Source organism: Raphanus sativus, chromosome 9 (genome assembly GCF_000801105.2).
Source record: "Raphanus sativus cultivar WK10039 chromosome 9, ASM80110v3, whole genome shotgun sequence".
Taxonomy (NCBI): Eukaryota; Viridiplantae; Streptophyta; class Magnoliopsida; order Brassicales; family Brassicaceae; genus Raphanus; species Raphanus sativus.
Genome location: NC_079519.1, coordinates 19,109,834 through 19,125,947, shown reverse-complemented (window position 1 = coordinate 19,125,947; position 16,114 = coordinate 19,109,834). Strand labels below are relative to the sequence as shown.

At 35.2% G+C, this 16,114-nt stretch overlaps 1 protein-coding gene and 1 pseudogene across 2 annotated transcripts; one reads left to right on the top strand and one right to left on the bottom strand.

Annotated features, from left to right (window-relative positions):
* Window positions 1-855: 855 nt before the first annotated feature.
* Window positions 856-2,976, top strand: LOC108825886 (DAR GTPase 2, mitochondrial). Of its 2 annotated transcripts, XM_056994050.1 has the most exons (8): window positions 856-1,106; window positions 1,196-1,381; window positions 1,471-1,621; window positions 1,689-1,759; window positions 1,892-1,988; window positions 2,109-2,299; window positions 2,377-2,524; window positions 2,779-2,976. In XM_056994050.1, the coding sequence occupies exons 1-8, from the start codon at window positions 936-938 to the stop codon at window positions 2,889-2,891; spliced, it is 1,128 nt and encodes a 375-aa protein (XP_056850030.1). In that variant the 5' UTR covers window positions 856-935; the 3' UTR covers window positions 2,892-2,976. The 2 variants fall into 2 exon arrangements, with proteins under 2 accessions (XP_056850030.1, XP_018454745.1); XM_018599243.2 differs by having other exon boundaries at window positions 858-1,106; window positions 2,377-2,976.
* A 9,335-nt stretch (window positions 2,977-12,311) lies between these two features.
* On the bottom strand, window positions 12,312-13,652 carry LOC108824880 (ethylene-responsive transcription factor ERF061-like; annotated as a pseudogene).
* Between the last annotated feature and the right edge of the window lie 2,462 nt (window positions 13,653-16,114).

Here is a 16,114-nt window from a genome sequence, read left to right as displayed (position 1 = left end):
CAACATCTTCCACTGGCTCAGTCACCTTAAGATGTTGTTATGTTTTTTCAATGGTATCAAAGATTTTATTACCATATAACTCAAATTTTACCTATTTGTATATGGATTTATGGTCATTTTTCTGTATATTTTGTCCACTAGCATACAAACTACCTTTACCTTTGTTTGAATTTCATTCATGACCATCTCCGGCTTTATAATAGTACTTTTAATAATCAAAGTGTATGTTTGTGAAAGAACTCGTCGTCTCATGTAAAAATCAAAATGATTAACAACAAGTTAGATGAACTTGCACGGTTTAACCATAAAATGTTACCAAGTTATATAGTTTTACCATTATAGTTATATTAAGTTATACAATTTAGTTAGTATCATTTTACCTAGTTACACAATTTTACTTAGTTATACATTATGATTTTACCAAGTTGTACAGTTATAGGTATACCAAGTTTTACTACGTTTTCTAATTTTTTATCAAAATAATAATTTGATACATTTTTTTATATTTTTTGTCATACAAAAACAGACTCATATTTATAATTATATCAGTATTTTGAATATTCAAATTGATCGAGACTCATTGTTCTTAATCAATTAATTGTGAATACGAATTTGAAATTAAACCTCTTCAAGAATGAATTAATGGAAAAGATAAATGCCAAATTGAATAGAATTTGAATGGAATAATTAAATCTGGGTTTGAGATTTACAGTGGAGAGAGAAAGGAAGAAGATAGAGTAAGAGAGATAATGATTTTGATTGGTTTAGACACAAAGGATAATTTAGACATTGACCATTGAAAGGAAGAGTATCAAAACACATAAGAGTACGCCAGATTACATGAGAGTACTTTTTCTCTCATTAAGAGTACCTGAGCACTTCACTCTTGTATTTATGGGCTTTAGGTTTCGAAAAAGGGGAGAGTTTACGTTGAAATGACAACGGCTAAAAGCTGGAAAATTGGGAGGGAAATCGGAGACGCCGTGGTCAAGGCGTCTAGTAACCCTAACCGGAGATGGTACGGACCTCACATGGCCGCATCGGTTCGTGCAATCTCTGAACGCATACCGCTAGTTGATTTCGTACTAGAGATCAGAGACGCTCGTGTACGTCTTCTTCTTCATCATCTCATTGTCTCCAAAGTGTTCGATTAATTGCCTCAGAGAATCAAGCTAATTTTTTTTTCTTTTTGTAGATTCCCTTGTCTTCTGAGTATGAGTTGTTGAGAAAGTTTTCACTTTTTCCGTCAAAACGGATCGTTGTGCTGAACAAGATGGAGCTTGCGGATCCTTTGGAATTGAAGAAGTGGATGGCTTACTTTCAAGGGAGAAACTATCTGTCCTATGCAGTAAACTCACATAACAAAGAGTGTGTCAAGAATGTAACATATATTATTCAGTTTTTGATTTCATAATCTTCGGTTCTGTTGTTCTCAATAACGGCTAAGAGAAACTTTTTTTTTGTTTTCAGTTTCTCAACTTCTTGCAGAGTCAAGTTAGGGAATTGCACAAGTCTGGCCATTCTGGTCATACCACAACTATGATGCTTCTTGGGATTCCTAACGTTGGAAAATCCGCTCTCGCCAATTCTCTTCATCAAATCGGGAGGATTAGTGCTGCAGGTAAGTAATGTTTGCTTCTTTGTCCGAGTTTCAGGTTCTTCTTGAATCTAACCTGTTTCATTTTCAGAGAAAGGGAAGCTAAAGCATACAACAGTTAGTTCACAGCCTGGAGATACTAAAGACATTATGAGCTTGAAGGTTTGTTCCCTTCCTTCTTTTGTATGATTATTTATGTTCTTGGCTCTTGCCTGTGTAAGTTCAGATTCCCCTGTAAGACTTACTTGCCTTCTGTCTGTTTGTAAGTCTGATTAGAGGGTTTATTTGGTTCAGATCGGTAGCCATCCTAACGTCTATGTTCTAGACACGCCTGGAGTTCTTCCTCCTAAGCTGCTTGATGCTGAGATCTGCTCGAAGTTGGCATTAACAGGTCTGACTCAGCACTAAACACAAACATGATATCTCCCCCAGTAGAAATTTTTGATCTATGTTCACTCCTAGAGATAGTGTGGAAAACTTACAGGTTTGTTTTCTTTTACCGCAAATGTAGGAGCTATTCCGGATGATATAATTGGGGAGAAAGAACTAGCACGGTTTTGTCTGACTCTACTAAACTCGAGCCATGAATACAAGAAATGGGCAAAACTATCCAAATCTCAGGATGTTACAGGAAGTTTATCCAATGAAAACTCCACGTCTAGTGCCCAACGAAAGAGGCAGTACCCAACTGATCATACACAGGTACCATAACAAGACAAAACCATTGCTACTCGATTGCCTTTCATTTGTTGAATGCATCTTGTTTATATCTATTGCAGGATTTTATTGTTTACGATGTACGGAGGGTTCTGTACGAGACAATTTCAGCATTTGACGGAAACTTAGAAGATGATATCAGCATGGGAGAACTTATAGAGACGCAATTTGCCGCGTTAAGAACGGTACTTAGGGTTACCGAAGAAGCAAGTGAGTTTGCTGATCTCAGAGTTGCTTCTAAGATATTGAATCTTTATAGAACTGGTAGACTTGGGCATTACACATTGGAACATGCTTCTTGTTGAGCAAGATCTTAACACAAGCATTTATAAGATTATATGTGATTGTGATGATATCTTCTTGTCAGTTAGTTTTTGTTAACGGCCAAAAGATCGCTCTTGATTGTGCTTCCATTCCCGGAAGTTTACTTTTGTCGGTCCACGTCTGTTATTTGTTTCGTACAGAGCTGGTTCTGGTCATGTGTTTCAAAGTCTGGTGGACGAACAGAGAATGGAATCAATTGAACAGAGTGGACAACATGTTCAGTTTGTATGGAGTCATCATTAAGATGCCTTAAATGTTTACATATGTTTCATCAAGGTTGTATCTTTATCATCTTTGTATGTGTTCTTGTGCTTTAAAATATTGGTTTTCTTCTTCTATTTGTTCTTATTGAATCTCTCAAACTCTGAGACCGGAAATTTTCATTTTGAAAATAGTAGCAGAACCTCTAGAAGAATGAAAAACTTTCTTGATTCTATTCACTTTCTTAGTTCTTAAGATCGTTCATATAAAACCCTAATTATCTACAAAATATAATTTCTCTTTATTAATTTCCTGTTTTAAAATGATTTACTGAATCTATATGTAACTACTCTATTGATTTCTCCTATTCTTTAAAGATTATTTTTATTGTTCAAATATAAAAATAGGGAAATAAGTATCAAAACTAATTATTTTTATTGTTTGAATATGAAATTAATCACACAAAATTAGTTTCCATAAATATATGAATTATATAAAGTCAAATGTGTTGACAAAAAAAAAAGTCAAATGTGAAATGAACAGACAAATGGGTTGCCATAACTTCCATTGGAATTACATGACTTCTAAACACAAAGAAAAAAGACATGAAGAGCATGTGGAGTTTGGCAATCATGACGATGATGTACTATGGTCATGATGGTTCTAAGACTGCTTACCTTTATAATGCTAGCATCCATATATCTGTATCTTGTATCTGGTCAAAGAAGATAACTATCCACGTAAAATCTTCGAACTGACGTTGACTATGGTGTGAGCACATTTACTCTTTGTTGGGTCAATGTGTATATTTATGTTTATGGCTTTACTAGGTGTTCAGAAATAAAAGTTTTAAAATTTATTTAAAATAAAATTTTGTTAATATTTTATTTTCTTATTTGTTTATAATACATAATCTTAATTTAATCATATGTAAAAATTTAAGATTAAATAAATATTTTTATTAAATGTATATTTAGTAATATATGTATATATTTAAAATTGCAAATTTGAAAATATTCTTTTATGTATATCTTTTGGTTAAAATATATTAAATCAAATTATGTAAATCTAAGAGAAATTTTTGTTAGGTATTTAATTATCAAAACATAAAACTAAATAATATTTCTAAAATTATGGATATTAAACAAGGTAAGTATCAGCGTCATGATCACCAAACTCCAGATGTTCTCTATGTGTCTCTTATTTCTTCGGGTTTAGAAATCATGTGTATTCCAATGGAAGTTATATAGTTGAAACCATGAACAGTGTGTGAAACAATCTAAAAGAGAATACTTTTCTTATTTCTTCAAAGACAATTTACAAAGTCTCAACCTTTACAACTTATATAGCAAGAACGTAACTCTAAAACCCTAATGTACTCAATGTAATCTGCCAACATGTGGTTCTACTTCATCCCTTTGATCTACACTGATAACGGTAAGAACTGGTTGTGCAGGACCACAAGACCAGCTGGCTTTGTCTTCATCCTCTCCGTACTTCTGCAACTTGTGTTTGAAACCACTGCATCTTTTGGCGCGTCTCTTCTCTCTGCGACTGGGCCTTGACTTATCTCGATTGGGCCTTGACCCGTTTTAGTAATAAGATCTGTTTCAAGGCTCATCTGCATCTCCTCTGTTCTTGTACTTCCTACACCTCCCCGCAAACTTGGAAGATGAAGGTCTCCAACTCCAAGTTTGGAACGCAGAAACTCAAAAGATCGACGCGGTAGTGACTTCGTAAATATGTCTGCCAGCTGTATTGTCGCCGGAATGTGATTCACCTCAACCGTCTCAATGCAACTCGTTGTCGAATATAATGATAATCAACCTCGAAATGTTTGGATCGGGCATGAAAGACAGGATTTGCAGACAGATGCACAGCTGAGAGATTATCACACTGGACTGTGGCAGGACCAGGTTGTGGGATGCGGATGTCCCAGAGAAGGAAGTTCACCCACGTTAGTTCAGCTGCCGTCTGAGCCAAGGCACGATATTCAGCCTCTGTGGAGGATCGAGCGACCGTTGGTTGACGTTTTGCGCACCACGACACCAAATTAGAACCCAAGAAGACACAAAATCCGGTAGTAGACCTTCGTGTGTCATGACAGCCCGCCCAATCGCTATCACTGTATGCAGATAATAATAACGAGATGTCTCTGTACATGTGAATTCCATAAGATGTCGTGCCTCTGATATAACGCAAGATACGCTTCAAGTAACCGAAGTCTGTTTGTGTCGGAACATGCATTCTTTGACACACAAAATTGACAGCAAACTGGATGTCGGGACGCGTGAGTGTCAGGTATTAGAGTTTGCCTGCAATGCTCCAGAAGTAACTTGGCTGAGGAAACAACTCCTTGTCTTTAAAGGCAGCATCAAGACGTGTAGGTAGCGGCGTAGGCATTGGATTAGCAGAATCTATTCCAGCCTTTCTGAGTATTTCTGCAACTTGTGTTTGAAACCACTGCATTTTCTGGCGCATTTCTTCTTTCTGCGACTGGACCTTGACTTATCTCGATTAGGCCTTGACCCGTTTTGGTAATAAGATCTATTTCAAAGCCCATCTGCATCTCCTCTGTTCTTGTACTTCCTACAGTGTTTTTGGCAACCTATTTGTTTGTGTATTTCACACATTTGACTCGCTATAATTTATATGTTTATAGAAATTGAATTATGAGTGATTAATTGAATGAAGCTATAACATATGTAATTTAAAGTTATTGCTTTGGTAATTTGATTTCATATACAAACAAAAATAAAAGTAATATTTTATAAGGATAACTGTAAGAGAAATTAATAAAGGGTAATTACATATCGATTCAGACAATAATTCGTGAAATATTATGCCAATTCCTATTCTGTTGTTTTGGTAATATCTATATTGACTCCATATAGAGTAACTGTAGTCCATGCTGTTTTTTATTGTCAATATATAGATATTACCAAAACAACATAATAGGAATTGGTGTATTATAACAGTTATTTACTGAATCCATATGTAATTACCCTCTATTAGTTTTTTTTTACAGTTACCCTTATAATAGATCATATTTATTTTGTTTGTGTTATATGAAATTATGTACCAAGGAAATAACTTTAAATTACATATGTTATAGTTTCGTTCAATTAGTCACTCAGAATTCAATTTCTATAAATATATGAATTATAGCTAGTCAAATGTGAGTAATACACAAACATATAGGATGCCATAAACAGTGTACACAGTTTCACCTATATAACTTCCATTGGAATACACATGAATTCTAAGACCAAAGAAACAAGAGACATGGAAAGCATGTAGAGTTCGGTGATTATGGCGATGATATGTATGGTGGTGATGGTTTTAAGACTGCTTACCGTTACAATGGTAGAATCCATGAATCTGAAACTGGCCAAAGAAGGAAGCTATCTACTTAAAACCTTCGGAGTAATGTTATCTGACTAAGGGTCTATTCAAACACAGCGGTTGCGGTTACGGCTGCCGGAGTTTGCGGATACAGATGGTTGCGGTTTTAAGCGTTATTAAACGTTTTGTACGAGTGGTATAATGTTCAGAAATTGTTGCGTTTGCGGGTCATTTTTTGACTAGTTTACCACAAACGCAAAATTAATTAATAAAATTTTATTTAATAGACAAAAATTTTAATCATGAAAAATAATATTATTAATTTAGAAAAATCTTAATGAAAAATAATTAAAAATTACTAAAAACAAAATTTATAACATGGTTATTATTTCATGCATACCAACCATCACCAAATATTTCATCCAGTTGTGTAACATACTCGAAAAATGTGTTCCAAAACGTGGATTTTCTGGATTCTTCTTATACATATTGTAAAATTTCTTCAAATAATCCCAACGGTTTTTAGCAAGTAACGAGTCATCTCGTCCGACCGATTGAACTTCTATCCAAACATCAGTTGAAACATATATACAATTACAAACACACACATATATCGATATGAATCATGATCTCGTGATTAAATATGAACAATGAAAACATATCATGAATCATGAAAAAAAAAGTTATAGTAGAAAAAAATCTTCTCAATACAATAGATCCACTTACGTTTGTGTCGATCTCTTCTTGTGTGGAGGCCATGATCTCAGCGTAGAGAAACTGAATTATTTAGGGTTCATGTTAATGTAAATCTTCAAATAGATAAATGGTTAATTAAAAAAAAAAAGATTAGGATATATCTAAACTTAATTTTAAAATTAAAATTTGTTTTTCCAACGGTAAACGCTTGCGGGAAGAAGCTTTTGATTTTGAGCGATACAAAGTGGTTTGAAGCGGTTAAAAGCGGTTAAAAGCGGTTTGTGTGATTGTTTCGAAACGCAGTCAACCGTTACCAACCGCTAAAACTGCGTTTGCGGGTGGTAGCGAAGAAACCAGTCAACCCTTAACTGTTCCCACATTTATTTTTGGTTGGGTCTATGTGTATATTTATGTTTATAGCTTTGTTGTCTATAATGAAATTGATAATTAAGTTTGTAATTTTTAAATACAAATATCTTGGGGTTATGGAGCCAGAGAGATTAAAGGCAAATGAAGGTGTATCAAGGCCTTGTGAAATATCAAACTAAGTCCCACATCGGATAATTAGACAAGAAGTGTCTAATATATAAAGAGAAGTTCAACTCTAATTAGTACGAGGCCTTTTGGGATGGAAACCAAAAGTAAATCCATGCGGGCTTGCCATTAAGGCCCAAAGTGGACAATATCGTACTAATCGGATAAATAGAGTTGGACATAGGCTTTCACAATCTCAACAATTGGTATCAGAGCAGGTTGACGAGAAATCTGCAAGGAGACCTAAATACCTTCGAGTGATGAATGGTATATCCTATGAGTTAGGAATGAGAGGTGTGTGTGGCAGAGATCAAGTCAGAAGATTCTGGAAATCAATTGTGGGACACGAGATGAATGTGATCCTTAGTTTGAGGGGGAGAATGTGAAATATCAAACTAAGTCCCACATCGGATAATTAGACAAGAAGTGTCTAATATATAAAGAGAAGTTCAACTCTAATTAGTACGAGGCCTTTTGGGATGGAAACCAAAAGTAAATCCATGCGGGCTTGCCATTAAGGCCCAAAGTGGACAATATCGTACTAATCGGATAAATAGAGTTGGACATAGGCTTTCACAATCTCAACAAGGTGAAGAGATCACCTTTAAACTCAATAATCATCTCAACCTTCGATCCTGTGACTAGAAGATCATCAACATAGACTGCTACCAACAAAGTATCTTTCTTCTCACGCTTGCAGTATAACGAGGCCTCTTTCGAACACCTGGTGAAGCCTAGCTCGACAAGTACCTGATTCAACTTCTCATTCCAAGCTCTCGGGGCTTGTTTTAACCCATATAGCGCTTTGTTTAGTTTGTATACCTTGTGCTCGCTTCCTTTCTTGACAAATCCCTCAGGTTGCGTAACGTATACGTCTTCCTTTAGGTCGCCATTTAGGAATGCCGTTTTGACGTCTAAGTGATGTACTTGCCATCCACGAGAAGCTGCTAGAGCAATGATAAACCGAACAGTCTCAAGCCGCGCCACTGGAGCAAACACCTCCTCAAAATCAATCCCATGTCTTTGGATGTAACCTTTGGCCACAAGTCTGCTTTTGTATTTGTTTATACTTCCATCCGAGTTCCGTTTGATTTTGAAAATCCATTTGAGTCCTATTGCTTTTGCTCCTGTTGGTAACTCCACCAAGTCCCATGTATTATTCTTTACGATAGATGCTATTTCATCCTCACAAGCTTCTCTCCATACCTTCTCTTCCACGGCTGAAGCAAAGTCCCATGGTTCTTCATTAATCAATAATAGTAAGCGTTCTCCTTCTGCTTCTGCTAGGCAAACATAATCCTCCAGATAACTCGGTCTCTTGCTCACTCGTGTAGATCGTCTTACAACGTTTCAGCTTCCGTATTATCTACAAAGATAATCGGGGTTGTGCTCTGTTCTGTACTCTGTTCCTCTATGCTCTGTTTCTCTGCAACTTCCTCTGTTTCTTGTACTCCTCTGTTCCCGTGTTCTCCCAACGTGATTGTGAATGATCCAGACTCTTTAGTATCTTGTGAGCTCCAATCCCATGACTCTTTCTCATCGAAACATACATTCCCGCTCACAACTATTCGCTTGGTTGTCGGATCATAGAGTCGGTAGGCTTTAGAGCCTGGTTCTGTTCCTAAATGAACTAGAGCTTTAGAGCGATCGTCAAGCTTCTTAAGATATGGCTTATCTATCTTAGCATAGCCGACACATCCGAAGATTCGTAGATGCTCTATGTTGGGCTTTCTTCCTTTAAGAACCTCATATGGCACTTGATTGTCAAGTGCTCTTGTACTGACACGGTTAATAAGGTATGTAGCATGACGGACAGCTTCTCCCCACATCCAGTTTGGTAACACCATATGCTTTAGTAGACTTCTTGTCATCTCAATTAGTGTTCGGTTTCGCCTCTCGACAACTCCGTTCTGCTGCGGCGTGTATGGAGCAGTAAGATGTCTCTCTATTCCCTGGTTCTCACAGTACTCGTTGAATGTATTTGAAGTGAATTCTCCTCCTCTATCACTTCTAAAACACTTGATCTTTGCTTTAGTCTCCAGTTCCACAATTGCTTTGAACTTTTGAAACTTCTCAAATGCATCTCCTTTATTCTTGAGAAGAATAGACCACATGTATCTTGAATGATCATCAATTAGAACAAAGATATATCGATTTCCTGCTGCTGTTGCTGGTTGGATTGGGCCGCATAGATCACCATGGACGAGTTCCAATACATGTTCTGCTCGAAACGAAGTAGCTTGAGGAAACGGATGTTTTGTTTGCTTGCCAAGTAAGCAAGAAGCGCATGTTTCTTTCTCAACTGTCATCGATGGCAGACCAATCACAAGCTCCTTTCTGATCATCGTTTTCAATTTTTCTGTTCCAATATGCCCGAAACGTGCATGCCAAGTAGTTGCGGTCTCTTGATTGATGAGTTGCAGGCATTTTTGATCGACAATCTCCATTACCACCTTGTATAAACGATTCTGTGCTCGTGTGGCTTTTGTGATCAAGTTTCCATTCTTATCATGAAGAGTAAGATACCCTTCTTTCATTCGAACATCACATCCTGATTCGGTGGCTTGACCAAGACTGATAATATTACTCCTCAGATTAGGAATGTAGTATACATCAGATAAGACTTTGTGATCACCATTCTTGCAGCAAAACAGAATAGATCCTTTGCCTTTAATGTCGATGCGCGAGTCATCTCCAAATCTAACCTTTCCTGAGACAGTCTCATCAAGAGTTCTAAAATAGCCACGATTTCCCGTCATATGATTGCTTGCGCCGTTATCTAGATACCACATGTTATCTCCATCCTTGTAAGCCTCAAACTCCTGCAGTTTCATGTTTTTTTCATTTAAATATACAACTTCGTGCATCATCAATGTATCTGCTGTATGTGTATCATTCTTGTCATCGTTCCTGTTCTCATAAGTTTCTTGCAGTTTGAGTAGTCTATCCGGGCAGCTAGATGCAAAGTGACCAGTTTTATCACATCGAAAGCATGTGATCTTTGACATATCAAGTTCTCTGTATGATCTGCCTCGTCCTCGTCCTCCTCTACTGTAGAAACGTCCTCCTCTACCTCTGCTTCCTTGGTAATCTCGGTTTGATTGAGATTGGTTTGACTCGTTGTTTGCGTACATTAGTTTGCTCTGGTTTTCCTCCTGTTCATCTTCTTCGTCAGCAACTCTCTCTTCATAGGCCTTTAACCGTCCCACAATATCTTCAAACTTAGTTGTCTTAAGATCTAACATTTGTTCGATCGAAGCAACTATAAATATATACTTCTTTCGTGGTAAGGAAGTAAGGAACTTCTTTACCAACTTTGTCTCTTCAATACTTTCTCCTAACGCACTTGATTTCGCAGCAATCTCGGATATCTTCCCAACAAAACTATCGATTGAGTCGTTATCTTTCATCTTCAGGCGTTCAAACTCAGACTGTAATGTTTGAAGCCTAGCCTCTTTGACTCTATCTGCTCCCATATAACGTGCTTTGATTGCTTCCCACAGTTTCTTCGCATTGTCTAGGTCACCAAGTTGAAGAACAAGACTTTCGGGAATTGATTGAACAATGTATGCGATGGCTATATCGTTTTTCTTTGTATCATCGATCCCTTGTTCAACTACATCCCAAGCTTCATGTACCTTCAGCACGATCTTCATCCTAATGGTCCAGAGTGTATAATTTGCTGCGTTTAACATAGGACACGAGATTCCTCCATCTTTATGTTTTGCTGTATCACCAGACGTACTTGTTGTCGTGATGTCTCCCATGATCGAAAACGCTCTGATACCAAATATTGTTTTAACCGAACTATGAATTCAAAGATCTTTAAGAATACTCAACTCTTATTAGCTCAAGAAAATTACCCAAAACTTAAGCTCTCACACAAGATCTCTCATAACTCATATGTTATATCACAACTCGATATATCCATATATATAGATCTTGTAATTATCCTAAACACAATGGGAAAAACACTTTTATCCTAAACATAACTCGAATAGGATTAATCCCTTGCTCTCTAAGTTATCTCATTCTTCAAGTTTACTTCCAACAGGCCTTTTATCATGTAAACTCTTTTCTAGAATAATAATATTAGATCAAAATCTTATCACCAATTGCTTTCAAAAGTTTATGCAAAAAGATGATCAGATGAACAAGCATTATATATGTCACATATCTTTGTCTTATTTTACTTGTTTTTTGGTTAAAAACAGCTGGAATTTTGAAGTTACAAAGTTATAAATGTTAACTGGAAACGCGAGAATTTGAAAATATATGAATCATAGACTTTAAATAAAACGCGGAAAAAGTGTCGAAGCTATAAAAGTTATATTTATTTTTTAAATTAAACATTTTATTCACATAATCAAAATATTATTTATTAATTTCTTCTTCTTAGAATTATTTACTGACTCCATATATGTAAAATATTCTTTATTCGTTTCTTTTAACAGCTATGCTTAAATAATTATTTTCATTTAAAAAAAAAAAGAATAACAAGAAAAACTTAAGACATAAATATAAATAATATTTTTATTGTTTGAATATGAACTAACCCCTAAAATATTTTTACAGCTTACATAGCTTTGTAGCTTCTTTCAATTAATCACACATAATTCAGTTTCTATAAACATATGTTAAATTAAGTCAAATGTGATAAATGCAAAGACAAATACATTTCCATTAACAGTATCCCCTATATATTAAAGGAGAATCACTTTTAAAACTTTCCTTAAAAGTGTATTGGCAAGACATCTACGGGGCTTCATGAGAAGCTAGAGTTGTGAAAACTGCATACGTGTCAAGTGGAGAATGATTCTCACCGAAAATTTGTATTTAATGATTTCCTAAACATTCCATAAACAGAATACTAAGAACATAACTCATGTCGCTATGATTTTCAATACTCTGCAATGTTGCGAAAAAAAAGGTTTGGTCGCTGGTAAAGTGAACAACTCGACAGATTATTTCACTCCGAACCTAAAATAATCAACCTCATACGAAAAAGTGGAGACTGATACCCAAGTTTTTTTTTACTTTCCTAAGATTCTGATCAAAATTCACAGTTTGGTGTGAATTTATTGGCGAGAACTTCCCAGATAAGCTCTGGATCGTACGATGGCATCCTCGCATGTAAAAACCCTTCAGTATCCATCATCGTGTCTCCTTCCTCCGCCGTCGATGTCGTCGCCGGAATTTCATCGGAGACAGTAACCGACGCTGGAGAACTATACATGCTATTCCAGTAGCTATCCTCTGAATTAACCGCAGTAACAGTTGCCGCCGGAGAATACAGAGTTCCCAGCGATAATGAATCCACCGTCGCACGAAGAATCTTTACTCTGTTTGGCTCTCTCTCTCTCTTCTGACTCTCTGGCAAATCGATGGAATCTTCCCGCGTTCTTGAGAGCTATTAGCTTAGAGGAGTCTCCGAGTCCGAGCAGCTCGCTTGGGTCCTTGAGGTTCGGGAAGTTGAGACGAGCGTATTCTCTGCGGAGCTTATACGCGGCGCGCGATCGTAAGAGTAGACGGCGGCTTCCGCGGTTTCGTAAGTACCTCACCAAAACCCTCATTCTGTTTTGCGGTAGTCTTATCTCCGCCACCCATTTTCCCCAGTGTCTCTGCCTCGCTCCTCTGTATAGCTTCTTCTTTTTCAACGTCCTCCATGCCGCTAACGCTGCAGCGAAAGCTGCGGCCGGAGAAGATTGATGATCGAATGATGAAGAAAACAGAGGAGGAGGAGGAGGAGGAGTGGAGATTGCTCTGTTTTGAAGGTGGAAGCTCTCGATAAGATCTCGCTGGTGGAGATAGACGGAGGAGCCGAGCTGCAGCGGCGGAGCATTGAGAGTGTCGAGGGATGTTGTGGCGGAGGAAGTAGCGAGAAATGAGAAGACTGAGTCGAGTGTGTTTGGTCCTCCTGCTAATATGATCTGAGAAAGAGAAGCTCTGATTTCTCAGACTTTGGGACTCAAATTTGTCTGAAAATGATAGTTATGTTCTTCCATGTTTTCAAACTCTAAGAACAAAAGATTATTAGAACACCTAATTTTCTTGATTTCTTGGAGTGTAATAAAAGAGGAAGAAAAAAAATTGTGTTTAAACAAAAATAGTGATCAAATAGAGGATGGTGGTGGTGGGTTTCTAAGTTCAGACAGAATTTTGTTATAAGAAAAAGTAGAATTTATTTTGTTTTTCTAGAGATCTAGAAAAACATGGGTGAATTTAGTTGTGAATGAACAAAAAAGTTTATTTAGAGTAAAAGGGAATAAAATACTTTTTTTCACTAAAAGTTTAATCATATAGCATTTTTGTATGGAACAGGGAATATACATGAAGGATCAGTTCTGAGCATCATTCTTTTAAAACTGTTTCATAAAACTACGTACATATGTTGTGTTAGTTGTCGCTTCTCTTGGTGCTTAAAACTTTTCACATGGCTTTCTTTTGATTTGATGTTTTTATATCTGCTTTAGGCTTTCCTTGGAGACCCGAGAGGCAGGATCCAATTAGATCTACTGGAATCTCACAAGATCCTCCACTGTATGTGTGCAGCCAGAGAGACATGTACAACTCTATTGCCTTCCATGCACGGTACGTACGTAGATTTTGTGAGTATTCCTTTACTTTTATACATTTGCATTCTCTTCTTTTCTTTATTGAAACAGTTTTGGCAATGTTACTCTCTTTCTTGGAATATAATTTGAGAGATCACAATTGGCATATGATTTGAGAGATCACAATTGGCGCAAACTATCTCAAAAACAGATATACGATGAACAGAAACGACAGTTTCATATTTCTTTGTTCCAATATATATATGTGTGTGTGTTGTAAGAGCACGCTGATGTTGTTAACGTTGATGTTGTTAACGTTGTTTGCTCATGTACAACGTTAACCAGAATAATCAGAAAAATTAATGCGTGTGAATGAATATTATTAAGTCTAGAGGTTTATGTTCTCCACATGAGTTAATTAAAGTCAACAATATTAGCAACCTTAAAATGCTTGTATAAATTAAACTTTTATGCATTTGCATGCACGGTACTTACGTAGATTTTTGTGAGTATTCCTTTACTTTTATACATTCGTTGGGTGGTTTAGTGAAAAAGTATTTTAATTAGTTAGATATCAGACAAAAACAATCGATATATTACCTTGCCCATTTAGTTATAATTAGTTATAATAATATGTTGGGTTTATATTTTACATTAGCTAGTTTGTAGTTAAATTACTTTGATATTTTTAATATCAATTTCTTTAAACAATAACATTGCTATAACTTATAAAGAAAATATTAAAATATTATGATCCATTACAAATCTAATTATTTTATTACTTTAACTATATTAGAGTAAAGGGAACAAATTAAGGTAGTAAAAATAACTATTAAATATTAATCATATTGAATTACAAGTTATAAAAGTTAAATTATTAAACTCAACTAAAAGGTTTATTGAAATAAAATTAATATTCATTTTGAACATTAAAATATCAATGATTATAAACCTTTATAAAAATTTATATCATGTGTAACATATATGAAATTTCTTACAGCAGAAATAATGTTAGATAATTTCAAATTCTCATTTTAAGTACTACGTAGAAACCAAAAAATAATATTTGGTTTTTTATTTTTTTATTTTTACATAGATATCCAGACTAAACAGATCTACTTGCGTATTAAAACCCAAAAAAATAATGAGCACAACCAAGATGAAACACCCAAAAATACACAAAACCCAACATGGAACCAATATTCCAACTAAACATATCAACTTTCTTATATCTTACAAAATAACACAATTAATCATCTCACTCCGTGCAAGGCGTGGGTTAGTACCTAGTCTCTTGTTATTCAAAAAGTCTTGTTATTATTGATTCTCTAGTGTTATTGGTAGATGAATTCTATTCATTTTTACTCATAAGACTCAACTTTCAAAATATCATATGTATACATGTGATTTTCAAAATCTATGTAATAATTCTTAGCAAATATCTATTGCACCTTAAATCCAAATTATATGTTCAAAACTATAATTCATTACATTTTATATACCTTTACATTTTTGAATATATAATTATATTTATATTGTTTTATCATTTTGAATATATAATTATATTTATAAATATTTAAAATAGTTTGAAAAAATAGTTTGAAAAATCATTTTCAAGTTTCAGAAAGAAAACTTAAAAAAGAAAATTTAAAAATTGATTTTTTTATTATTTCATTGTTACTCTTTATAGAGAAATTCTTGGGTTCACCCCTAGAGTGAACCTTTAGGTTCACCCAACCAATAGGATTTCGTTATTTCATATTCAGTAATTTTTAAAAAAGGAAACAAAATATTGTCAAATTTTATTATATTTTTAAAATAAAAATAAAAATAAATAAAAAATAATAATAATTGCAAACAAAAACATGTTAAAAAATTTATATTTTTAATACCGTCAACCAACACTAACCCCTAAATCCTAAACCCTTGGGTAAACCCTAAACCCTTGGTAAATCTAAAACACTTGGATAAATTCTCAATCCTAGAGTTTAGGATTTATCCAAGCGTTTATGGTTTATCCAAGGGTTTAGGGTTTAGTATTTAGGGTTTAGGGTTTAGTATTTAGGGTTTAGTGTTTTGCCGATTGTGTTAAAAGTATATTTTAAAAAAATCAAAAGATTTAGGATTTATCCAAAGGTTTACCATG